This window comes from Balaenoptera borealis (assembly GCF_965194805.1).
Source record: "Balaenoptera borealis genome assembly, chromosome: 14".
NCBI lineage: Eukaryota > Metazoa > Chordata > Mammalia > Artiodactyla > Balaenopteridae > Balaenoptera > Balaenoptera borealis.
In genome coordinates, this window is record NC_138875.1 from 88,465,684 (window position 1) to 88,493,196 (window position 27,513).

Below are 27,513 nucleotides of genomic sequence, written 5' to 3' on the forward strand. Positions count from 1 at the left end.
TCAGTCGGAGGTGATGGGGCTCCCATGTGCATGGGACAGATGGTGGGCTGCATGAGGGGGCCCCTCGGGGCAGGGGGAAACTGGGGACTAAAATCCAGCCCAATCTTTGCTTGTCAATATACCTGCACCTGGAGGAGAAGCTTACGGCTCTCCTTTGAACAAGAATACCATCTGCTTGCCAAGCGGGCAGCCTGGGCTGCACTTTCCAAGTGGAGGCTACAGTTTACATCTTGCCCTCAAGGGCAAACGGAGCCCTGGAAGATGAGGTGAAAGGGATCGAGGTGATGGCCAGCCTGCATCAGTGAGTAGCCTGCCTTCTGTGGCGGTGATGAAGGAGTCGCTCATACAGACGAACTCTTCCACGGCTAATAATGACACAAGCGGCCTAAAGGCCACAGAACAGCTGTTTCAAGGCACTGGAGCGCAACTGCAGTTGAGACAGGCTGCGACCTGGGAGCCGGGGCCTTTTGCTGCAGGACTTGCACCTGGACACACGTCTCCTCCAGTAACAGAATACAAAGAAACTATAAGGGACTAAAGATACTGCGTGCATGAGCAGTTGGGGCAAATTATGGACAACAAGATACAAAAAGACCAAAAAAAAAAAAAAAAATCCAACTGCTACTTCTGAAGAGCCTGGAGCAAAAGCAGGGGGTCGGGAAACAACGCAGGGCACTGCGCATGCCCCCTGCACTCAACACCACCATAAGGGCGGGCAGAGCACCTAAGCCACGCCTCCAGCCCCACCCCTGGACACACCCCTACCCTCACCCCATATAAGGAGCCAGCTCGCCCCGCCTCGGGGAGTGAGCAAGTAGGGGAACCTGTTACTGGTTCTCGCTCCCCCCTGCTGCAGCAGGGGCCCTAATAACACCTTGCCTGAATTTCTTGTCTGGCCTCTGATCAATTTCTACTGATTAAGGAAGCCAAGAACCCTGGTTGGTACCACGGTGATGGAGACGGGAGGGCAAAGATCCCAGGGAGCGGGGACGGGCACAGAGGTGAGCCCCACATTGGCCACCAAGCTCTCTCCTTGGGGTGTTGTCCATGCACAGGGTATTGCTCAGAGGCTGAACCAAACGTGACAGCCCAGAGCTTGCAATAGGCTCACCGGGCTGGACAGACAAATACTATGTCCAGGACACTGGAGGCAGCAGGGGACTGAGGGTCTGAAATTCCTGAGATAAGAGATTTGCAGGGAAGTGAGTCCAGTGAACAATTTCCTCTTCAGGAAACTGCCAGCTTCTCAACTGGACATGAAGCTAAGAAAACAAGATAGGGAGGTGTTAAAGGCTAAGCTGTTAGGTGGGTGATCTCCTAGCACTCTTTTTGGCTCAGGGCCACCCTGGGGGGATGTAAATTCCCAGGCCCTCCCTGGCGTCTGTGCAGGTCAGCAAAGTGGGATTTGGTAAGAAAAAGCCTCAGGTGCTGGATCTTGGAAAGGAAAGCAGGTGAAATTGGGCACACGCGGGCTGGTACCCAGAGGTAGGGATCCAGGCACTCTCCATTATAAGTATTAATCAAATCTTCACACAGAGCTTTGCAAAAGTTTCAACTATGGCAGAAGAGAGGTAGCTGGGTCAGGAACAGCTCTGATGAGACACTCAAGGTGGCCAGGGACGTCAGAGAGGGCCACTCTGAGGACATGTGGCCTGGAGCATGGGATTCCTTAGAGGCATTAGGATGTGATCTAGGTAAAACACCAGACAGAGGGAAGCACAGGTGCAAAGACCCTGCACAGGGAGGTGAGCGCGCGGCAAGGACCAGCCATTGAAAAAACATGTGGCTGGAGAGATTGGTTTCCCAGCAGCACGAAAATGGGTTCACGCATATAAAAGTTCACTCTCTCTTCCCTCACGACTGTGGAGGACACAGCTCTACTGGGGACAGAGGTCAGAGGCCCAGATAATATATTGGCTTTTTAAATGCACATGTTTTCCAAGTTCTTTATTCAAACCTTTGGCCAAATAATAATGTTTTGGATTGGTCTCTGCATCTCAAAATTTCCACCTGGAAGAAGCTAAAATTGGGTGGTTTTCCTAAGTAAGTCCTTCTAAACACCAAACAAATAAACGAAAAGAAAACCCAAGGGCTGTGACAGTCGACTCCTGCTTTAGGAGTTCTCTGAGGTGGAGATGCTCACTTAAACATTTGGATCTGCAAATGAACTTACTTACAAAACAAACAGACTTACAGACATAGAAAACAAACATATGGTTATCAAAGGGGAAAGGGGGGAAGGGATAAATTAGGAGTATGGGTTTAACAGACATACATTACTATATATAAAATAGATAACCGGGATTTCCCTGGTGGTGCAGTAGATAAGACTCTGTGCTCCTAATGCAGGGAGCCCAGGTTTGATCCCTGGTCAGAGAACTAGATCCCACATGCATGCCACAACTAAGAGTTCGCACGCCACATCTAAGGAGCCCGGATGCCACAACTGGCGAGCCGCAAGTAAGGAACCTGCCTGCCTCAACTAAGACCCAGCGCAACCAAATAAATAAATAAATAAATATTTTTTAAAAAATAGATAACCAACAAGAATTTACTGTGTAGCACAGGGAACTACATTCAGTATCTTGTAAAAACCTATAGTGGAAAATAATCTGAAAAAGAATATATGTGTGTGTATATATATATATATATATATATCTGAATCACTTTGCTGTACACCTGAAACTAACACAATACTGTAAATCAACAATAGCTCGATAAATAAATAAATAAATAAATTTGGATCAAGAAGAGTTTACAAAGTAGAACTAGGAAGAAGAGGAAAGTCAGGTTATCCTGTTACCATTCTCTTTCAGACAGAACATTAGGTAATGTTTCAAAGAATGAAGCAAATTATGACTTTTTTTTCAATTTATATTCTACCGACCAGAATGTTCTGTCCAAAAAGCCTTTTTTTCCTCTGTCAAAGAGGGCATTTGGGTGGAAAGAAATTACCAGACTGTGAAATGTCATTGATTTAAAAACTTGAGGTTAAGTTCGGGGTCCAGATTTACATTTTCTCTCATTTATGTTGTCCTCTAAGTGAAGGGTGGGATTGGAAGAGCCAGGCCGTGTTGAACGGTGAGATCTCAGGAAGCGGTGACTTTCAGAGCTTTGCTTCTTCCGTGGAAAGAGAGAGTCATTACATGAAATGACTGGATATAGTCAGGAAAACCGGGGCACAGACAGGATGAAATTCATTCGTCTGTTCATTCAATAAATACTGAGAACTTTCTATGAATAAGACACTCGTCCGTGTACTTGGAATAGTAGACAAGAGGGTTTGGGTCTTTATCCACATGGAAAGTATATTCTTATAGGGAAAATAGATAAACATGAGCTAAATCTGTGAGATGCTATCAGACTGTGAAAATACAGTGCCACGAAGGAAATAAACAGAGCGGTGAGGAATCATTGGACGCCATGCGTGGAAGGGGACTGCTTCCCACGGGGTAGGTGTGAGACAACATTTACGCTGAGAATTTAGGAATAAACCCAGCTATCCCTGGGTAACAGGGTTCCAGACAAAGAGAACGGTAGGTGCAAAAGCCTGAAGCAAGAATGAGCGGATGGCTGTATTTGAGAACTAGAAAAGTGCCAGTGTGGCTGGGAGGCAGAGGTTGCAGGATGAAATGGTGGGGAATGATGCCAGCCCAGAATGGCATAGGAAGGGGAGCGGGCAACGTGGAGGCCTCTGGAGGGTTCTCAACAGGAGAGTGAACGTCCCTGAATCGTGCTGAAAAGATCGGTAGCACCATCGTGAGAGGAGAGCTTTGGGGAGAGCGTCCCATCAGGATGGGGCTCATTCCACCCTGTGCTGGCTTCCTTCTTTTTCTCCTCTCACTTCCCCAGGTCCGTTTTGGTGCCTCCTCGGAATGAGCTATTGCAAAATTAATCACTCGCTCCCAAACCCTTGTCCCAGATTTTGCATCCGGAGGAACTCAATCTAAGATGTAAGACCAGCAGGATTTGCTAATAGATCACATCTAGGATTAAGGAAAAGGAAAGATTCTGGGATTTTTAATTGTGCAATTGGCAGATAGTCTATCCATTTACTAGGATGATGGTTGAAAAATTTAAAAAAAACTCCAACAAATGACATCTGTAGAAATTCTGTGGAGTTTTGAAGCACAATCATAGCAGAATGCCGGTTCTATGCGGGGTCAGGATCAGAGTATCAGGGCTGTGAAATCAGGGTAAGCAGCCATCATCCCTCTTCAACGTGTCGGTGTTTGTGTTGTGTGTTTTGTCTGGTTTTTGAATGAGTAGTACTCTTCTTTCTCCACATCCCCTTGGATCTTTTTACCTGGTATAAATGAAGTGTCTTACCCTAGTGGAATCCACAGTCAGTTTCACACCCAGGAAAACAAGCACAAATTGCTGCAGACCCTGCATTAAATTAATTAATTAACTTTATTAATTACATAAAAATTTTAGGACTAGGACAACTCGGATGCAAAGCAGTGTTTCAACACCTACGAGGCATCTACCAATAAAGGACGATCAGTTACATGAAAAAGAACATTGTAGGGGGACTTCCCTGGTGGTGCAGTGGTTAAGAATCCGCCTGCCAATGCAGGGACACGGGTTCGAGCCCTGGTCCGGGAAGATCCCACATGCCGCGGAGCAACTAAGCTCGTGCGCCACAACTACTGAGCCCGTGCTCTACAGCCCATGAGCCACAACTACTGAAGCCCGTGCACCTAGAGCCTGAGCACCACAACTACTGAGCCCATGCGCCACTACTATTGAAGCCCACACACTCTAGGGCCCGTGCTCCGCAACAAGAGAAGCCACCGCAATGAGAAGCCTGCGCACTTCAACGAAGAGTAGCCCCTGCTCACCGCAACTAGAGAAAGCCTATGTGCAGCAACAAAGACCGAACGCAGCCAAAAAAACAAAAAGAAACAAACAAAAAGAAAACAAGTAAAAAAAAAAAAAAGTTGTAATCACCCAGAGTCCAAGTTCATAAGTAGCATATAAGATGATGTTCCTCATTTCTACCCAAAATTACTCTTCCCTGTTTGTATCAAGGACACTCGTGGTCTCAGGGGGACATGGAAAGTTCTAGAATCTTCTACATCTTAATAACTGATTTAAATAATAAATAAACGACTTTATGTAGTACAAGCAAATGGGCTTCCAATTTAAACAACCTCAAGATATGAAAACTTATTTCTGGTGGAATGGCTTTTAGGCCACAAACTCAGGTCTGTAAAAAAATATCATTTTCTTGTTTATTTTCTGTAACTGAAATTAATTTTTCTTATGAAGTCTTTTACCTTTAGGGACAAGAGTTTAATTTCGAGCAATTCGGATTCTCCTCCTTGCTCCCCAAGGATACATCTAAGTTCCAATAGGCTTAAGTAGTGCCATGAAATTATCCTGGGAGTGGGGCATGGGGACCATATCTAGTAGGGCCCCCTGTCCATGCAGGGGTCATTCCAACACAACCTTCCTCTAGGTCCAGCTCACGTTCAACTTACTCCCACGCTGCTCTAGAATTCCCCAGGATCATTCTAGGGCCCCTACTCCTTACCAGGTCTGAGGAAAACCTGGTGGGGCTATGAAGACCACTCCCCACTTCCACGCCACTCCTGCATGCATCAAAATCCTTTGCAACAAACCACTCTGGGGGGGTAAGGGAAGTCTTTGATGTAGGTGTTTAGGTATGTCTGCCTTAACAGAAATTAAACGATGGTAGAAAAGCTAAGATGCGTGTCTCACAGACTTGAGTTGAAATATTGAAATCTGTATTTGCTACATTTAATTTTTTAACATGGCATTAATCAGTCTCCTTCCTCAAAGCTTTGCTCTACAAAAAAACGCACCAGAAGAGCCTTTAATGAGGAAACATACATGCCATGTTTCGATCTTGCCCTACACACAATATTCAGGAACGCCTCAGTATACAGAGCAAAGTACACAGAGTTACAGCAGGCAGGTGGAAGGACAAGGTGGATTCTAGATAGTCGATGCACGTTGGCACGTTTACCCTTAGCTCGACGCTTAACATATGAGATGCCTCAGGAGACCTCACCTGAATGAATGGGCAAAAGGCAAAATGACAACCAGTCTAGGTAAGCCGTTGGCCCCCGATTAGTGTTTTTGTTCAACATTTGTGTGACTCTGATACAATACATCCCTTCTTCTCGTACATGGTGGTCAAGGCAAAGATTCAAGAATCAGACAGACCTGGTGCAAATCTGATTCTACCACTTGCACGGGTTAGAATGTACAACTCAGTCCTGAAAGAAATCATTGTTTTGCACAAACTTGTAAATGCCACCATTATGTTTGATTTGTAATTTCAGTTGAGTATGGCCCAAATTAACCTTCCGTGTTATTTTTAAGGAAGACATACTGATGTCTCAGGTATAATGATGATGGTGATGATGATGATGATAATAATAATAATAATAATAATGACTTCTGGCTGTCTGAATAATGGCTCCCCAAAGATGTTGACATCCTAATTCTTAGAAGCTGTGAAAACTTTAACTTACTTGACAAAGGGACTTTGCAAATGTGATTAAGGATCTTGAGATGCAGTTGAAACAGGAGGGAAGGGGGCAGGGCACAACCTTTAAAAGAATGATATAGCCATAGGACACGGCATAAACTGGTTAGAACCAACTGGGTCCAAGATGGCAGAAGATTCGACTTCCAGTGGACCTTGAGCCTCATTGTAATTCATCAGCATCTATATGACACACCCACCAGCACCAAGACAGTTCTGAGGCCGACCATAAAAGGCCAAAAAGTGGGCAGTGGCCAAATTCTTGGAAATCCCCACCCCTTCCCTGAAATACTTGGAATAATCTTCCTGCTCATTGGCCTATGAAACTACCCAGCCCATAAAAACTAACCACCCCGTATTTTGGAACGTCTCGCCTTCTGAGATGGCCCACACTCTGTGCTTCTCCCAAGGCCATTCTTGCCTTTTGAGACGGACTGCATTCTGTCTATGGAATGTGTACCTCTCTAAATAAATCCACTTCTTACCTAACACTTTGTCTCTCACTGAATTCTTTCTGCGATGAGACTTAAAGAACCTGAGCTTCATTAAGTCCTGAGACCACGTGTGTGATCTCAATTAAAAGACTGTGGGTTCAAGTCCCAATCTGAGTTTGCGCGGTTTTAGAAAGTACTACCCAGGATTATCCAAGTGGGTTCAATGTCATTGCAAGGGTCCTTCTAAGGGAAAGAGGGAGACGGGAGGGAGACAGAGAAAAGGATGTGACAGGGAAGCAGAGGTCAGAGCAATCCAAACAAAAGGTCATGAGCTAAGGAATGCAAGGCTTCCTCTAGAAGGCAAAAGAAGCAAGAAAATGATTCTCTCCTGCAGTCTCCAGAAGGAACACAGCCCTGCCTACACCTTGACTTGAGGACTTCTGAGCTCCAGAAATATAAAAAAGAAAAACAAAACATTTGTGTTGTTTTAAGCCACAAGGTGTGTCACTTGTTAAGCAGCAAGAGGAAACTCATACGTTGTTTCATAGGGTTGTTATGAAGATTCGATGCTAATAGTAACAAAGAACATTGAAAGAACTATGTATGTACTGGGTCTGTTCCAAGTGCTTTAAAAATATTAACTCATTTATCCCCTACAACAAACCTATGGGGTAATAGCATTATTAGTGCCACCCTTTTGCATATGAGAAAAGTGGATCACCAAGAGGCCTAGCTGTTTAGCGAGAGTCATCTGTCTATTTAGGGGGTAAAGTCAGCACCGGAACTGGGCATCCTGGATCCAGTGCCAAGCCCCCCTAACCACTGCACCGCACTGCCCCTCACATAGAACAGCGTGCGAGCCAACTACTTAGCACCGCGTGCCTGATGAGTGTTCAATAAATGTGAGCTATTCGTGAGTTCGATCTGATGTCTCTGAAACACTCTGAAAAAACCAGGCAAGCCACTCGAGCTCCCTGGAAGTCCACCTGGCAACAGCCCCAGCTGCTTGGATCATTGAGCCCATCGTTTGGGAAAGATCTTAAGCTCCATTTCAATTCTGAAATAAAAGGTCAGAACCAAAGAGTCAGCCACAGAGAGGCTAAACCTGATCCCGGTGTGAATCTCCACGTAATTGCAAACCTGCCCTGTGGGTCCCCTCCCATCTTCCCTCCCTCCCCTAATCTGACACCCTGCGTCATCTTCATGAATCTATTTTCTCTCTTTGGTTAATTAAAGACAAGCACATTGTAGGAAGAGTCCTGCTTCTTCTTGAGCGACCAACGAGATGACCCCTCCTCTTAGCCAACAAACAACACCCTCCTGCCCCCCAGGGCTGCTGAGGACCCCAGGCTGCTCTGGCCAGGTGGGCAGGTACTGGGTCACCGGATGGTGAGGGAGTGAGAAAAGGATTGGAGAAGCTGAGGGTTCTGTTTTCTAGACTGCTCCCTCTGTGTGTGTGTCTGAGACAATTCTGTGTGTCCAGAGTTGGGAAGACCACATATATGCTACATTGCCAACCATGCCTGCCCTGACACGTGCATGATAACAACACGGGTCCGCCGGTGCTTGCTTCCTGCTCCAACATGCTAAGGACAGACTATTTGTTGGGAAAGTACAGACGCTGGATTGGAGAAGGTATGACTGTCCCAGTGGCACGGAGAGGACATGGAATTCTAACCATAGATCATGGAGAGGGTTGTGGCAGGGGGGACCCCGTACAGCTCAAAAGTCTGACGCCCCTGGATTTAAAGCCTGGAGCAGTCATTTCCTAATTCGGGGGGACCCTTGGCAAGGGAGACAGAGATTCTGTCCTTATTCCCTCTCGGGTATCCTGTGCTTTGCACATAGCAGTTTCTCAATAAACATGTTGCCTGTATGAATAGATAAGAGACATTTCACGGTGCTCTTAGACCAGCACTGTCTATTAAAAGCAAAATGTAAGTCATATATGTAAGTTAAAATTTTCTAGAAGCCACATTTTGAAAAGTAAAAAAAAAAAAAAAATTAATTTAAATATTTTATTTAAACCAATTTACCTAAATTATTACCCTTTTGACATGTAATCAAATGAAAATTTGTTAGTGGATATTTTGTACTTTTGCAGCAAATCTTCCAAATCCAGTCAATCCTGTGTAAATACAGTAAATCCCTAGTAAAATACTGAGAGCACATCTCAGTTTGGACTCGCCACACGCAATGTGCTCAGTAGTATTTGAAGGGGTTCAGAGTATGCCACTCCAATCATTTTGAGGTAAAGACAATTAAAAAGAAGCAAACACAAGCAAAACTCTCTGCCCTCTCCCTCTCTACCAGGAAGGGCGGGAAGATTCTGAATCACCGGACACAACTCTAGGTAGAATCTTATCAGCCCAGAGACAGCACCAGGGAAATCTACATAACAAACCTTACTAACTAGCCCTTTCCTCCCAATAATTTCCTCCATATATTCACCTTCAAACAATGCGCCGCCTTTAGAAGCTCAAAGTCCCTTTCCTTTGTCTTGTCACTTCTATACAAAATGACTGTGCTTTTATTAAGGTGCTTTATAAGCCCAAGTTCTAACCACCCTTTTGAATTACTCATCACTGAGTTCTTCCCTGTGTGTGTGCAACGCGCACATGAATAAACTTCTGTTTGTTTTTCTCTTGTTACCCTTTCTTTTCTTGGTCTAGTTTGCAAGGCTCCTGACAAGGAACCAAGGCATCTGCAGTCACGTCCCGTTTGCTCCTGACCCCAATCTGTGCACACAGGTCTGAATTTTTTAAGCGTGCCCACATAATGAGGGCTTTTTGTCTGATTCAACCTGTGCCTGCATTTCTAAAGAGCTGGCTTTATGACTTCCAAAGAGGAGCCTTTGTAGCTTGGTGATTTCTCCTCATTTGGAGCAATTTAATGAAAAAGGTAGAAATTCCTAATGCAACTGCGAGAATAGATCAGAGAAGATAAAGGAGAAGGGTAGCCAAAAGGTCTGTTTTCTCATTAGCCAAGCATATTCTGCAGCTTTAGAGAAGGCATTCTCTCCTATCTGGTCTTGACTAGTTTATCTCTCTTCCCAGTTGAATAAAGTAACTCGTCTTACTTACTTATTATTACTTTTCATTGAGCGGAAGTGAGAAGGGAAAATGCCAGGCCATTCAGACTTGTGGAGAAGAGAAAGGATGGTATTTAATGAGAACTCAGGGATGCCGAAGAATTTCTCTCCCAGTCATCTCTTCCCTGCTTCCTTGCTGTTTTTATTTGTTGACCAGTTACTAGCTGGCAAAAGAAGACATATAAAAAATCAATAAACATCTCAGAAATGGTCAAATGATTGCAAACGAAAGCAGTCCATCATCTGTCCTCTTCCAAATTGGCAATGATTAGTGTTGCAATTGTTTTAGTGAAGTCACTCCAAATAGAGGGGGGGTTGTGGAGAGAGAGGAATGTCACCAAACAGGATGGTGGGTGTTTAAATGTTATAAAATATCTGGAGAGCAATTGGCCAATTTTTTAAATGTGCATAAGCTGTTCCCAAACATGGATCGACTGCCAAAGAGAAGCAGACATACAAAGAAAAGCAAAGACTCGGGCTTCCCTGGTGGCACAGTGGTTAAGAATCCGCCTGCCAATGCAGGGGACACGGGTTCAAGCCCTGGTCTGGGAAGATCCCACATGCCGCGGAGCAACTAAGCCCGTGTGCCACAACTACTGAGCCTGCGCTCTAGAGCCTGCGAGCCACAACTACTGAGCCCACGTGCCACAACTACGGAAGCCCGCACACCTAGAGCCCGTGCTCCGCAACAAGAGAAGCCACTGCAATGAGAAGCCCGCGCACCGCAACAAAGAGTAGCCCCCGCTCGCCACAACTAGAGAAAAGCCCACGCGCAGCAACGAAGACCCAACGCAGCCAAAAAAAAAAAGGAAAACAGGTATTCACACCAAAACTTGTATATGAAAGTTCATATCATCACTATTTACAATAGCTAAAAGATGAAAGCAACCCAAGTGTCCGTCAACAGATCAATAGATGAACAAAGTGTCCGCACAATGGAATATTAAACAGCCATGAAAAGAAATCCAATTCTGATACATGCTACAACATGGATGAACCTTGAAACTATGCTGCCAATTGAAAGAAGGCAGACTCACAAGGACTCATATTGTATGATTCCATTTATAGGAAGTCAAGAATAAGCAAAACCATAGAGACAGAAAGTAAGTAGTTGTTGCTTGGGGCTGAGGAGAATGGGGACAAGAAAGCCAAAGGGTATGGGGTTTCTTTGGGGGGGGTGACGAAAATGTTCTAAAATTGATTGTGGTGATGGTTGCCCAACTCTGTGGATATAGTGAAAACCACTGAATTGTACACTTTAAAAAAAGAAGAAAAGCTGACTGACTCAGGGCACGTACTAGCTGAGTGGCCGTTAGCAAATTCCTCAATGACTTTTATCCTCAGTTTGCTCAGCTGTAAAATGGGAGGATGCCTGACTTTAGTGTCACTGAGAAGATTTTTCTCATTTCATGCAGGCAAAACACTTAGCCCAGCGCCCAGTGCTTCTAAGTGAGTCAGTGGAGAGTGGTGCTGAAACAGAGCAGGACCCTATGGTCCTTCCCCCGCCCCACGTCCTCCGCCTGCCTTTTGTCTGTGCAAAAACTTCAGCCAAAGAATAAGGTTAATCAGAGAAGTGAGAAAATGCAGAAACAAAGGAGAACAGTCCAACAAGACTAAATTATAATAGTTTAGTCACTAAGCATAGTCAAGGACCTTTAGTTCCTCCTCAAGGGCTAGAGATCATATTCTGAGCCGTGTCCTGGGAGCTGTTTTGTAGATACTGAAACCCCCATCAGGTGGAAGAAGTGAACTACACGATGACCAGACTGTAGCCATGACATAAGCTGCCACAATTCTAAAAATTGGCCTCAAAGAAATGGAGACAAACCGACCCTGGAACTGAAGATTAACTGTACCTAAAACAATCAAGAGGACGCTGGTCAGACCACCGATGACCAGTTTCAAGATGCCTGTCGGAGCTGCCTGTGCTGGTCCTGCACGGGGCCCCCTCCCTCCGTCTATAAAAGCGCTTGCCCACCGATTGGGCTGGGGTGGGTCGGCCTTCGGACAGGCATCCGGCCTTCTCCCCGCCCCCCATCCAAAATAAAGCAAACTTTCCTTTCCACCAAACTGGCCTCCTTTATTGACTTTTGAGCAGCGAGCAGGACCCCACTTTAGGTTACAATGTTATTAGTAAAATTCCTAATTTCAACAAGTAGGAATCACTGGTTTGTTCTTTTTTCTTTATTGTGTTGAGACTCGATCAGAAGATGCAAAGGTGGGTCCCGGGAATATAGGCATGTCTATGGGCTGGGAATTTTCTTTGAGGATCCGTGTTCAGCAAATCCTACCATTTTGTCTTTGTTCTTGGGAAGAAAGATTGAAGGAGAGGTACCTCCTGCGGGACTTGTCAGACGCCGGGGCCCGGCTGGTGCAGGTTGACAAGTTGAAGCATGTGTCTGCTGTACTAGTTTCCACTTTGCTGGGAGCCTGCAAATGGGAATCCACTGTTTGCTAATGTTTCAGTTTTCGCAAATGATCAAACTCGGTTCTCCCTCAAGAGCAGAAAAATCAACTTCAGTTCAGTGCACCCTTGGCCCAAATTGTCAACTCTGGATCTTTTGATCCATCAGAAAGAGCTTTTCCATCAGAAACGACAGTTTTCTGCTTCTCCCTTGTGAAGAGACCTATACCCTCTTTGGGAAACCGCTGCTTTTCCCATCAATAGCACAGGCCAATTTTTTCCCCCTTTCTTTAGCTCTGCAAATGATTAATCCGGCAACAGATGCGGTGGTTTTCTATGAGCTGACCACCTTCGATTGGACCGACAGCCCATGAATTTTGGCAAAATGCCACTGCTTCCCAGACATGCTCATCACTGAATGAGTGTGACAGGCAGATATGATCATGTTCTAGGTCAAGGAGGATCTGAGAATAGCATTTAAATGACCCAGCTGTGAGAAGAGGTCTCCAAAACCACCAGGGCACCAGACCATTAGCTTTAGCGGTGAGCAAACAGAAAGCCCAGCAGTACCCTCACACCTAGGCAAGGTACGTCCCACACTGCACAGGTCCCCGGTCTGGCTCTCCTCCGCCTGTGTATTATTACAGACCTGCGTCCCTCCCAGGGAAGGAGGCTATTATGGGATGAATTGTATCCTCCCCCAGATTCATATGTTGAAGCCCTAACTCCCAATCTCTCAGAATGTGTTTGTATTCAAAGATAGGACCTTTAAAGAGAAGATTGAGTTAAATGAGACTCTTAGGTTGGGCCCTCCTCCAACGTGACTGGTGTCCTTATAGGGAGAGACAATTTGGTCAAAGAGACACCAGGCGTGGGCACACACAGAGGGAAGACCACATGAAGACCGGGCAAGAAAGAGGCTGTCTGCAAACCAAGGAGAGAGGGCTCAGAGGAAACCAAACCTGTCAAGACCTTGATCTTGGACTTTCAGCCTCCAGAACTGTGAAGAGATTAAGTTTTTTTGTTTTTTGTTTTTTTTGCCGCACGACGCGGCATGTGGGATCTTAGTTCTCCAACCAGGGATTGAACCCGTGCCCCCTGCAGTGGAAGTGTGGAAAAATCAACCTCAGTTCAGTGCACCGTTGGCCCAAACTGTCAACTCCGGAGCTTTTGATCAATCAAAAAGAGCTTTTCTATCAGAAATGACGGTTTTCTGCTTCTCCCTTGTGAAGAGAACTATACCCTCTTTGGGAAACTGCTGCTTTTCCCATCAAAGCAGCGTCCTACCCACTGGACCACCAGGGAATTCCCAAGAAATTAATTTTTGTGGTGTAACCCAGCCAGCCTTTGGTATTTTATTATGGCAGCCTGAGGAAATTAATGCCAATGGGACAATGCCCACTAGGAGTTCTGGGCTCTCCTCTGGACCATATTCCAGGTATGTGGACCACAGGATCCCTTGCACAATGGCCCCAGGCTCACTACCAGGCCAGCAAGGGCCTCTACTTGAGGCCAACCTCTGGAGGGAAGACCAGAAAGCCTGTGTGCCCAGCCCTGAGCCTGGGGGCCGCTGTCTGCAGAGGGTCCAAGGAAAGGTTGCTTCTGCAGGACAGGTGGCCATGTGTATGCAGGTAAGTCTCTGTAAGTTTGGGAGAGGGATGTGGGAAGGAAGAGTTCGGGGAGGACCGTGGGCCAGGTGTCAGGGGCTGAATTTCCCGGTTCAGACATTTTCTGCATGTGACTACGAAGAATCTTAAGGCTATTCAAACAGGCCTGGCTGTCTGGGTTGTTTTGAAATGTCAAAGCTGGGGGATGGCACACATTTCATTTAATAATTAGCATGATCAGTAACGTTTAAGCATTTATACATGGTATGTGGACCACCATGAACGTCGCTTTGGGGCCCTGCAAATGTTGGGGTCAGGCCAATAGCATCCAACCAACACGGGAGTTGAGTTGGGGACCCCCTGGCCTTGGGCAGCCCCATTCTCATCCTTCTGATACTTAGGGAGGGTGAGTGGCGTGTGGGTTCTCTCAAGCCGCCTTTCCCGTCCTCTTAAACAGAGAGTCAGCCCAACATACCCAACTCTGGGCAGTTACAAGTGATATCTGCTGAAGTCATTTTTGAAAATACGAACCAGGGATGGCCATTCAGGAGCAGGGCACAAAAGCAGGATTTCAGTCAAGGAGGTGGGTCTCGTTGGAAAGAGCTGGCCTCTCATTCGTGATTGTCTGCGGTTTGCGCTCTTAGCCAAGCAGGGTTGCCATGGAAACCCTTTTTCAGGCCCCGTGGCCTGTATTCAGGTCCTTGTCACCCATGATGTCCAAATGTTTATTTGATAAAAATTTTAATGTGTTCTAAGTATTCGGAGGCTGCTCCCTGCATAATTACTGTTCGTGTAAAAGAGCCCAGCGTTCTCTGTGTTTCCAGCTAAAGTGTAACTGTGCCTTTCTCAGGAGCAAGTTCAGCCACATGTTCAGAGACATGGCCCCAAAACAGACGGTCAAAGTCCTTTTTCCTCTGTCTCTGGGTATTGTCCAGCTGGCCTCTGGAGTGAGGCCCTGGCTTCCGTGGGCTTCATTCAAGGTTTCCTTCTGGGAGAAGGGAGGACAGATTATAAAATGAGGGGTTTTTTTCCCAGCAGAAATATTTACCGCACATATGTCAGGGATCATACTGGAATCTGTTCAGTCCCAAGTGCAGGCTTCAGGATCGTTTTTGTAAGTATCATAGAAACCGAGAGAGGAAATAATGACTCTCCCTTGGAAGCACAAACTTGAGTGTAAATATTAAACTTTTGGTGAACTGGCAAAAATAAAATGAATTCCCAGATTGTACAGGGCCCTTCAGTCTATACCCCTGTGTTTGGGAAACCAGCTCTCAGAGGAGATATATGAGCTTGAAAAATGAAGCCAAATGTGGCTTTGGACCGGGGACAGCTTTGTCCAAGGTCAAGTCCAGGTATGTCTTCATTTGGATGCTGTTTAATGACACCAGTGCCTGATTCATTCATTATAATCTGAAAGAAACTTGACGATGTTACTAGCAGAGAGCTGGAAAATTGAGTGGAAGAGAACACACCTAAGAACAACAGAATTTCAAAATTTGAGGGTCAAACAAGATAAAAAAGGAGACAAGGAGGGGAACAAAGAATGGGAAGTATGGCATGATTTCTGTGGCAGGAAAGACTCTTTTGGTTTCGAGCAATAGAAAATCCAACACAAAATGGTTTAAGAGAGAAAAGGAGGGGTATGGCTAGATAAAATTAAAAGTCCAGGAAGCTTCAGGTATAGCTGAATCCAGGTACTCCAATTGTTGTCACTCTCTCGGGCTCTCAGTTCTGCCTTTCTCTGTGTCAACTCCATGCCCAGGCAGGCAGAATGATGGCCACCAGGAGCGTCAGACTTGATTTTTAACCTCTCAGTACTTCCAGTGAAAAGAACCATTCTTTTTGCTAACCATTCAGACAAAATACTCGGAATTGAATCTCTTTAGACCATTGTATTACATATATATTTATCAAGCTACCACTGTGTCTAAGACTATTCAATGCCCTAGTTGCCTGGGTCAAATGCTTACCTCCAGAGCCAAGGAAAACTCATAGACTAAAAGTGGACTCAGTTCCCCGCACCCCCAGATTATATGGTTTTGTTAACAGAAGAAGAAGGAATAGATGCAGGGCTGGGAAAAGGCAAGATGAAGACGGCCCAGCTTTACCAAACAACTTAGCGCTCAGAGAATCAGTGCCCTACAGGGGCCACGACCTTGCTTACCCGTGAACCCAGCACAGTCATAAATGACTCCTGATGTGTTTGGTTCCTCTGCCCGACCAGCACCTGGAGAACGGACACAAATTTGAACAACTGCATCTCATTCACTGCTGGCCCTGTACTCCACACACAGGCATTAAGAAAACGCTTGTGTGTCTGGAGAGAGGATTCAGAAGTTGCTGAACAGAAGTGAACATATATTTTGTCATTTCTTCTTGCCTTAGCTAACATGTTTGTGGTTTTGATATCTTGTCTTTAGGAAAGTGGCAAATCCCTCTTGCCACTTTCCTTCTCTTCACCCCCACCACTCCGCTAGCCAAAGGTGCTAGAAAAAGATAACAAGATCTTGGATATGATATAAATGCACGGGGTTTGGGGTGGACGGCTCTGAGATGTTGTTGGATCCGTCAAGTGGAAGTTCTGCACATCCTTGCTGGGGCAGCACTGAAAAAGCTGATAAAGTTGCGTTCAGCCTTCGTTGGAGCAAATAACAACCTCTCCAAACAGAAAGTAAATCAATAGCAGCTGAAGGCTGGGTTTTCCTGGTTCAGAGGCAGAAAATGTGAATCATGTTCTCCTCTCTGATTCCCTTTTATGTCTCCGCAGACATCGGTGCAGAAGAGCCAGCAAAGGAAACGGTGCATTTGGAGAGCAATCCTCCTGCCCCGTGGAGATGAGTATGTTTAAGGAGATAATGTCACTTACTGAACCAGCAGGACCCTGAGACACATTTTATACCGTGTTTCTGCAGGAATCAAGAGGGTATAAAATCGGGCTAACTTCTCAGGGTTTTCCTTTGCTAAATTTACACACACACACACACACCCCAGCTTCCCAGATAGCACAGCCTCTACAGTGCCACACAGTAACAAATAAGCAAAAGAAGAGACAACAGTCCAGCAGCCAAAAGTAATACTTTAAGAGTAGCTTTCGTTGGGGACTTCCCTGGCGGTCCAGTGGTTAAGACTGTGCTTCCACTGCAGGGGTTCGATCCCTGGTTGGGGAACTAAGACCCCATATTCGGCACAGAGCTGCAAAAAAAAAAAAAGAGTAGCTTTCATTAAGATCAAGTTTTTTGGTCACAAGTATCAGAAGTTGGCTCTAGCTACTGAGCGCAGAAAAGCGTCCTGCAAGGCTGTTGGGGAGCTCACAGAACCCTGGGCAGGAAAAGAGAAGCAGCGCGGAAGCTAAGACTCCAAGCACCACGTCCAACATCCCACGGCAGACCCAGCCAGACACAGAAACTGACACTGCTATTGCTGGCCCACCAAGCCCCAGAGAAGACCTTCAACTGGTGCAGACCTCCCCCGCCCCTCAACGATTCCACCTTTGCCCCAGGAACATGTCCCTACATCACTGAGAACGGACTGGTGCTACTCACACCGCCAACAGCTAAACCTCGCTTCAGGCAAAAGGACCAACAAGAATGGCAGCGCTAGGCTGAGCTATGTTCACGATGCCCACATTGGAACTCAAGTTGCATCTGGGTGAATCTCATTGACTCAGCTCAAGTGCATGTCCACATGGGCAGCGCCTGGAGCCCTGGAGCATCTCTGTGTGTCCTTGCTGCAAGGATTACCATTCCCTGATTCTGAGCACTCTCGGTAGCTAGTCACATAGGCAACTGAGAGGGTCAAGGTGCCCATGGAGGGACCAATGGGCAGCTGCTCACGCCCCATGTATGCTACCGAAGGCACCCTTGGCACCCGGCTGCGGTGTAACCCACTGTGTGTGCAGCTTCCAGCTTTGTGGGATTTGGGCAGTAAACCCAGTACTCTGAGGCAGACACTCATATTGCTCCCCATGCTGTGATTGGGCAATTCCTTGCTGTCATCCATTACTCCAGAATCATTAAGTCTTTTTTTCTTCCAGTATTATTGAGATATAATTGACATACAGCCCCGTGTAAGTATAAGGTGTACAGCAAAGTGTTGTTACATCCATCATGAAATGATTATCTCAAGTTCAGTGAATATCAATTATCTCATATCGATACAAAATTACAGAAATAGAAGAAAAGGTTTCCTTAGATGAGAACTCTTAGGGTTTGCTCTCTTAGCAGCTTTCATATGTAACATACAGCCATGTTCATTATAATTATCATGTTGCGTATTACATCCCTAGCCCTTATTTCCAACTCCCCCTCCCCCCAACCCCTGCCTCTGGTGATCTGATCTCTTTTTCTGTGAGTTTCTTTGTTTTTGACCATTAAGCCTTGTTGTCTACTTCTGGTGACCTCGGAGTTGTGGGAAACCAACCTGCTTTCCTGCCTCGTCATCAGCTTCAGGGTCTTGGTTCTGCTTATTCTCTGTGAGGTTGGGGCTCTTCCCTGACAGTCGGCACCCTGCAACAAGAGGGGAGGTGGAGGGCTTCGAGGCTCGGACTCTGACTTCTCAAATGGGAAAATGAGACTCATAATATGAGAATTTCTCTGTGAGAGACAGATTAAAGACATCCCCATCCTAAACCCTGGAACTTGAGAATATGTTACCTTCATGGCAAAAGGAGCTTTGCAGATGTGATTCAGTTGAGGACCTTGAGATGGGATGAGTATCCTGGATTATCCAGGTGGACCCAGTGTAATCACAGGGGTCCTTAACAGTAGAAGAGGGAGACAGACGTCACTCAGAGGAAGATGTGACTGCTGTCACAAGGCACAGAGAGATGCAACATTGCTGGCTTAGAAGGCGGAGGAGGGGCCAGAAACCAAGGAATGCCTCAGCCTCCCAAAGCTGGAAAAGAAGAAAACGGACCCTGCCCAGAGCTTCCAGAAGGAACAAGCCCGGCTGACACCTTGGCTTCTTAGCTCAGCAAAAGTCATTTCAGACTTCTGACCTACTGAACTGTAAAATAATGAATTTGTGTTTGTTTCAAGCCACTTTCATTTGTGGTAATTTGTTACAGCAGCGATTGGAAACTAATACATTCCCTAAATGTAAAAAGACTGTTCAAAAGATAACGAGCACCAAAAAAAAAAAAAAAAAAACAAAAAACAGGAAAGAGGAGACACAGGACAATGCTGTGCAGGGTCTGAGGTGGACAGGACAGGACAGTGACATTTTGGAAGGTGTCCTTGCCTTGTGTCCACTGAAAAAAAATACAAAACGTGAGAGCTGTGAGTTAAGTTTTATTTGGGGCAACATGAGGGTGATAGCCCAGGCGACAGCCTCTCAGGAGCTCTGAGGAACTGCTCCGCAGAGGTTGGGGGCCGGGGGTCAGCATACATGTGACTTTGGTGAAGGGGTGCGCGCAGTCGAGCACACATCTTGGCAGAAGGTGGCCGCTGGTCACGAGGAGCAGATGTCACCACTCGTGATGTTAGTGCTTTTCTAGGCACGAGGAAATACTAGAATTGGGCTCTTAACGTCTTCCCCTGAAAATCTCTAACTATCTGAAGGCCTGTTCTGCCAGTTTTTCCCGGAGCACAGAGGGTCTCCTTCCTGATCTCCACCCAGAACTCCTTTCAGGGGGTGTTGAAGGTCAGCGGCTGCAGTGGCCAGTGACTTCATCCTTGTAGAGCCAGAGGGCGAGTGACCATTTTCGGTCACTTGCTGCAAAGGGAAATGTAAGAACAGACCCAGGCAATGAAGACTCAGCTCCTCAAAACTCATTCCGGGCTCTCCTCTCTGCTCCATCTCTGTATCTTTCTCCTTGGTAAAGCTCCTCTACGACCTCACGATGATGTAAATGGGTGTCTCTCTGCGGCAGCCCTCTCCTCTGAGCCCCAGAAACTAAAGTCCCCTCCACCTGGCCCCGTTCTTTTCTAACCATCCTGGGAACTTGGCTGGAAAAAGTAGAACTCGCCTGAAATGGAAGATGATGGGGGTGAAAAACAACAAACATTCCTTATTCGGAGGTATGGGCGAGAGTTGTTATCTGAAAGCTTTGAAATACATTTTGCCTTTGCTTTATGGAATTGAAAAAAGTGGTAAAAAACAAATTATTACTCTATGGTTATCGGGTTAGTCAGGGTTGTCCAGAGAAACAGAACCAACAGGATCCATAAAGAGAGAGACACCAGGAGATTTGTTACAGGAACTGACTCCGGTGAGGACAGAAGCTGAGAAGTCCCACAGTCTGCCGTCTGCAGGCTGGAGATCCGGGAAAGCCGGTGGTGAAATTGGGTGCAGATCCAAAGGCCTGAGAATCAGGAGGCGGGTGGTGTAAGTCCTCAGTCTGGGGGCACAGACCTGAGAACCCGGAGGCCGATGTGTCAGGGCAGGAGAAGATGGACGTCTCAGCCCTGCAGGGAGAGGGAATTTTCACTTCCTCTGCCTTTTTGTCCTATTTAAGCCCTCGGCGTATGGAATGACGCCTCCCCACGTGGTGCGGGCGATCTTAGCGTACAGATTCAGTCGCCCGTCTGCTCCAGAGACGCCCTCACAGACACACCCAGAAGTAATGTTAACCAGCTACCCGGGCATCCCTCAGCTTAGACAGTTAACACATAAAATTAACTATCACATTGGAATGCCCTGGTGGTCCAGTGGTTAGGACTCCGAGCTTCCACTGCAGGGGGCACAGGTTCGACCCCTGGTTGGGGAACTAAGATCCTGCATGTCGCGCAGCCAAAATAAATTAATTAATTAAATAAAATTAACCATCACAGTTATGAGACCCACACGTCTAAGTAAGATCAAGGTGGAGATACTTGACTGTGTTTTCAGGTATGGATATAATTGCTGAAAAATACGTCTAAAATGTGAGGTGTGATTACAGATATTATACTGTTTCATTATGATTTTTTCCTGAGAATGGACATTCCCCAGCTCCAAAGTGCACTTATACATAAGTCTGTTGTTTGACAATTTTCAGGAATTGGGCAGGGAAATGAGGGGGGCTGCCTGAGATGGGATGATGGAAAGTTCTGGACTCCAACAGGTCTGTGCTTCCATCTGGCTCCCCACGCTCTAGTTACATTAAGAAAACTTAGAGTTTGGGTTGCAATTAACATGAACTTGAAATATGTGAAAATGAAAGAAAAACAAAAAACACGGGGCAACCTTAAAATATCAATAAAATCTCAGTTATCAGCAAAATTTAAAACAACATGAATCTCATAAATGTATCAAAAGTCACATAAATGTAAAGCTGTCAGATAAAGTCAATTGTGACCTGTGTGCCGTTTACTGACACATTTTGTTACCATTTTTTACCAGGTAAACAGAATTAGCCGCCAACATCTCTTAGGAATGTCTTGAACTAAATGTCAAGGTACCCCAGGCCTTCAGAAATGCATGTCTCCCCAAAGAGTAGTTTTCCTAACTTCTAATGCTTGTAAAGTCGCCAATGCAGAAATACCAGTGGCTATTCAACATTTGAAAAGATTCTCAACAGCACTGAAGATGGGGAAAATATACAAATTAAAACAAAGTATTTTTGGCTTCTCAGATTGTCAAAGATGACAACATGATGATATGGCAGGTATAGTCCCTACATTGTGCTCATGTAAAAGCACAAGTTTTTGCTTGTCCAAAGGGATCGGACCCACTTGGAGGGGAACTTAGGAACAGCTCCAAGTGTGAAAGGGCAGGGGGTTTCTTTCCGGGGTGGTGAAAATGTGCATTGATTATGGCAATGATTGCACAATTCTGTGAATATACCAAAAACTGTATTGACTCTCAATTCTACTCTAAAAAGTATAAAAAGGTATTTGAACATGTGTAGCCCTCCTCCACTCTTCTGTACCACAGAACACAGAATATAGTTTGGCTACTTCATCAGTGTTCCCAAGAGTGGGATATACACTAACCCCATTTTCAGTGCCTGGCAGAAAAGTTAATTTATTACATACAATGGGTGCCTTAGGCCAGGCATAAGGCGTAATTCTCATGGAAACCCTAGTTGAGAAAGTGGTGGGTATCTGAAATGCTGGAAAACTGGAGATGGCCTAAAAGTTTCACCAAAGGGATAATGGTTGAATCAATCCATTTGTCTAATGCACTAGCCTGCAGCTATTAAACAGAATAACATAGATGCAGATATACTGATATACAGATATTTCCATGATCAACAGCTAAATTTAAAAGAAAATTGCACCATAATGTGATACCGCTTCACACCCACTAGAATGACATTTATTTAAAAAGACAGATTAAAACAAGTGTTGGCAAGGAGGTAGAGAGATTGGAACTCATACATTGCTAGTAGGAATGTAAAATCTGACAGCCGCTTTGGAAGACAGTCTGACAGTTCCTCAAAAGCTCAAACGTAGAGCTACCATGTGACCCAGAAATTCTACTCCTAGGTATACACCCAACGGAAAGGAAAACATATGTCCTCTTAAAAATGTGTACATGAATGTTCATAGCAAATGTTTTTCATAATAGCCAAATGTGTTTACAAAGTGTAAATAACCCAAGTGTCCATCCACTGATGAAGGAACAAAAAGTGGTATAACCATACAATGGAATATTACTCACCCATAAAAAAGGAATGAAGGGCTGAAACCTGCTAGCACACATGTGAATCTTGAAAACATGGTGCTGAGGAAAAGAAACCAGGAACGGGGACTTCCCTGGAGGTCCAGTGGTTAGAACTGTGCACTTCCACTGCAGGGGGCAAGGGTTCGATCCCTGGTCGGGGAACTAAGATCCTTCATGCCACTCAGTGCGGCCAAAAAATTAAAAATAATAAAAAAAAAAGAAACCAGGTGCAAGAGGTCACATAGGGTGTGATTCCGTTTACATGAAATGTCCCGTGTAGGCAAATCCATAGAGACAGAGAGTAGGTTAGTAGTCGGCAGGGACTTGGGAGAGGGGCGCAGGGAGTGGCTGTTGATGATTACAAGATGTCTTTCCTGGGTGGTGAAAATGGGCATGGATTACGGTGATGGCTGCACGAATCTGTAAACATACTAAAAGCCGTCAAATTGTACTCTTTAAATGGATTCACTGTATGATATATGAAGTATATCTCAATAAAGCAAGCAAGCAAGCAAGAAAATTGCAGGTGAGGGACTTCCCTGGCAGTCCAGTGGTTAGGACTCTGTGCTTCCACCACAGGCAGGGGGCACGGGTTCCATCCCTGGTGGGGAACTAAGGTCTTCCATGCTGTGCGGCCAAAAAAAAAAAATAGTTGCAGGTGAAATAGATGATGCCCAGGAAATGAAAGCTCAGAGGCAGGGCTGGGGTTTGCTCTGTGCTGAAAAAAACGCTGGAGTTGGGTAAGGAATACGTGAGGGCTCACATGTCTCTCTACCTTGCATATAAAAATGGCCAACATATACCTTTTTTAAGTGAAGTTTGTTAGATCAAACCAGCCTGACAGAGTGCTGATTCCTGGAAACTGAATGATGAACGTGTGAAAATCACTGTACTCCTCTCTCTACCTTTGGGCAGGTGTAAAAAATTCAGTTATAGAAAGATTTTTTTATTGAAGTATAGTTGATTTACAATGTGTCAGGTGTACAGCAAAGTGATTCAGTTATATATATATAGGTTATTCCCTTATAGGTTATTACAAGATATTGGATATAGTTCCCTCTGTGATACAGTAGGTCCTTGTTGTTTATCTATTTTGTATATAGTGGTGTGTATCTGCTAATCCCAAACTCCTAATTCATCCCTCCCCGCTTTCCCCTTTGGTAACCATAAGTTTGTTTTCCATGTCTGTGAGTCTGTTTCTGTTTTGTAAATAAGTCCATTTGTATCATTTTTTAAGATTTCACATATAAGTGATATCATATTTGTCTTTCTCTGTCTGACTTACTTCACTTAGTTTGATAATTTCTAGGTCCATCCATGTTGCTGCAAGTGGCAAAATTTCACTCTTTTTTATGGCTAGTAGTGTTCCATTGTGTGTGTATATACATACACACACACACACACACACACACACACACACACACACACCACATCTTCTTTATCCATTCATCTGTCGATGGACATTTAGTTTGCTTCCATGTCTTGGTTATGGTAAATAGCACTGCAGTGAACAGTGGGGTGCATGTGTCTTTTCGAATTAGAGTTTAGGTCTTTTCCAGATGTATGCCCAGGAGAGGGATTGCTGGATTATATGGTAGCTCTATTTTTAGATCTTTAAAGGAACCTCCATACTGTTTAGAAAGATTTTTTAAAAGTAAGACAAATAACATCAAGATTATAATTTAATCTTAGCCAAAGTAAGCGTAATAATCTGTATATAGCTAAAGCATGCAAAGAAGGTTATAATCTATACTAGTCATTATCTCTTGGTGGGCTAGGGTGAGACATGGCAAGGTACTCTCATTTTCTACTTTATATATTTTTTCATTGTTTGAATTTTTACAGCAAGCAGGTACTGAGAACAAAAAATTGAGATAGGGGATTTTTTTTCATTTAATTTTTATTTTATATTGAAGTATAGTTGATTTACAACGTTGTGTTGTTCTAGGTGTCCAGCAAAGTGATTCAGTTATATATATACTTAGATCCATTCTTTTTCACATACTTTTCCCATATAAGCTATTACAGGATATTGAGTAGACTTCCTTGTGCTATAGAGTAGGTTCTTGTTTGTTATCTATTTTTATATATATAGTAGTGTGTATCTGTGTGTATCTGTTAATCCCAAATTCCTAATTTATCCCTCTCACCCACCTTTCCGATAGGGGATGTTTTTAATTGCACAGGTAAAACCAATAGCATGCCAGCTGTTGGTCTTCCTGTGCTCTGTGTCCTCAGCTGGGCCGCACGTGTCCAAAGCACCTTGCAGATCTCTTGCGAGGTTGAGAGGGACTAACCCACCCAGGCACTCTGCCAAGAGCAGCACGAACCATCTCCGCCCCCCACCCCCACTTCCTTCACAGTGGCGTCGATCCTGAACAGAATTTTGATTTTGGTGAATCGTCCACCGTTCGCCCAGATACCTCATCACCGTCTTTCTTCTTTGCGCATCACCGTGTTTCTTCTTTGCAACGTGTCCTTTTTGCCCTAGCCCCTAAAAGTCCTTCTCAGAGGTATGAACCAGGCGCCTCCGTTACAAATTCATCTGGCAAGTCACAGCACAGGTGACCTGTCAGCACCGGAACACCAAATGGTTCTCCAGGGGTCTGAAAATTATGATTCTCTCCACATGTCCGCCCTTCAACAAACCAGCATCCGTACAGACAGGCTCTGACCTTCAAAAGTTTGCTGAATGCCAGGGAGGGTTGGGAATATTCCTCGGGCTGACACAGAGTCCAGGGCTCTGATGCTGGCTCAGACGTGATTACGTCTTGCAACCAGCATCTTACCCAGGTGATTTGCTGCTGGACCTCTTCCTCTTCCCCAGACTGATAAAACGATGACGATAAAGCCTTTTCCAGTCCCACGGAGGAAAACAGGTCTCAGCTGGACCCACCACCGACAGTGAGTTTTGAAAATGAAGCACATTTTTTTCCTTTAAATGAAAGACTTTGTCAAGGTTTATGGTGAAGCAGGTCTAAATAACCCTGTAATTCATTCTCATCAGGGCCCTGGAGTTAAAGTCAATGCGTGAGTAGCCAGGGAGGAATGTGGTCTCCATCATTCCCAGGAACGTACATTTAGAAGGAAAGTGGTAGGCGGGTTGGGGAACATTTTGCACCCAAGGCAAAAGTAGTCTCATTACCAGGTAAGGAAATTTCCCTTGTCTTCCACTGTCAATTTTGTCAATGTTGCCAGAAGCAAGAGAAGAGATTTTTTTTGTGGTTCTTATCCAACCCTAAAAAGCACATTGCTCTGTTGAAGACTGGAACCGAAAGGGATGAGGCTTGAGGGGGAAACAGCTGCCCCTTGGGTTTGGTGGGACGGGCAGGGGTGGCCTAATCGGGATCGAGGTCCTTCCTCTGCCACCATGTGACGACGACATCCTGAGATGGGGCCTGGCTCGGACAAGCTTATCACTCAGCCCTCTCCAGCCCTTTAAATATTCACTGAACATTTTTAAAACTTCCTATTAATCCATGCATTCATTTAAGGACCGTTCTGTGGGCGAAGCTCATTTCTAGGCAACGAGGGCGCTACAATTAATAAGACAAGCAAGCCCCCTGAAGTCATGCATCTTACATTTTCCTGGAGAAAGACAGCTGATAAAGAAGCAACTAAGTAATACTCTTAATAAAAAGTTATATTGTTAGCTATGCTAACAATGTGCAAGAAGTTTGAAAACATTATGTCAAGTGAAAGAAGCCAGGCACAGAAAGCCATGCATTGAATGACTCCGCTTACATGAAATGTCCCAGAAGAGGCAAATCCATAGACACAGAATTAAATTGTGCATGCCAGGGGCTGGGGGACGGGAAATGGGGGGACCGCTAGGGGGTACTGGCTGTCCTTCTTTGATGAGGAAAATGCTCTAAAGTTGACGTGGGGAGGGATGCACACGTCTGTGAATATACGGAAAACCACTGAGCTGTGAATTTTCAAAAGGAAACGTGGAATATAGGTGAACCATGCCTGCTGTATGTTTTTGCTGAGTAAATGCTGCCCCAGGACAATGTGACTTAGTAACTGCTTATTGCTGATCCTGAGTTTATGGGTCAGCTGGGGGGGATTTGGCTGATCTTGGCTGCTTGCTCGTGGGTCTGTGGTCAGCTGGAAAGATGGCTGAGGACTGGTGATGGCCTCACTCACATGACTGGTCATTGGCTTACTGTCGGCTGGGCACGGGGACATGAGTGGACCCTGTGTCACCTCCCACGGGACTGGTCTGGGCTTGTGCACATGGTGACTGCTGGATCCTGAGGAATGGTGTTTGAGGCTTCTGGAGACCTTGGAACTGACACAGCATCACTTCCGCTACATCCTTTGAACCAAGGCAAGTCCCCACAACAGCCCCGAATCAAGAGTCTAGACTCTTTTTTTAACAGCTCTAGTAGGATATAATTCACACACCATCTGATTCACTCATGTGAAGCGTATATTTCAGTGGTTTTTAGTGTATTCACAGTTCCGCATCCATCACCATGATCACTTTTAGGACATCCTTACTACCCGCAAAAGAAACTCTTCACCCTTTAATCTCACCCCCTAACCCTCGGATCCCGCACCCCAGCCCTGTGCAATGACTCCTTTCTGTCTCTATGGATTTGCTTGCTCTGGATGTTTCATATAAATGGAATCATACAGTACATGGCCTTTTGTGTCACATTTCTTTCACTTACACGTTTTCAAGGTTCATCTGTGTGGTAGCCTACACCCTTACTTCATTCTTTTAATTGCTCAACAATACTCCATTATATGGATGCCCCATGTTTAAGAGCTATAGACTCCTAGAATATTCTCCACTTCTTTATGGGGGAGTGGCAGAGTCACACTGCAAGGAACACGGATGCAGGATGGGGGAGAATGGA

The 27,513-nt window shown here is 45.2% G+C and overlaps 1 protein-coding gene across 9 annotated transcripts in view; it reads right to left on the reverse strand.

The window, feature by feature from the left end:
• SLC15A4 (solute carrier family 15 member 4) overlaps positions 1 to 27,513 on the reverse strand; it is a 186,708-nt gene that overhangs the window by 101,627 nt on the left and 57,568 nt on the right. For 4 of the 9 annotated variants that reach the window (XM_082353253.1, XM_082353251.1, XM_082353246.1 and 1 more), the window contains exon 8: positions 18,479 to 18,564. The exons of 2 other annotated variants lie outside the window; for them this stretch is intronic. In XM_082353253.1, the coding sequence (XP_082209379.1) occupies positions 18,479 to 18,564 (86 nt within the window). Of the gene's footprint in view, positions 1 to 17,076; positions 17,252 to 18,478; positions 18,565 to 18,598; positions 20,025 to 20,057; positions 20,361 to 27,513 lie in introns of those variants that run through there. 3 more of the 9 variants (XM_082353247.1, XM_082353244.1, XM_082353248.1) reach the window with 3 other exon arrangements.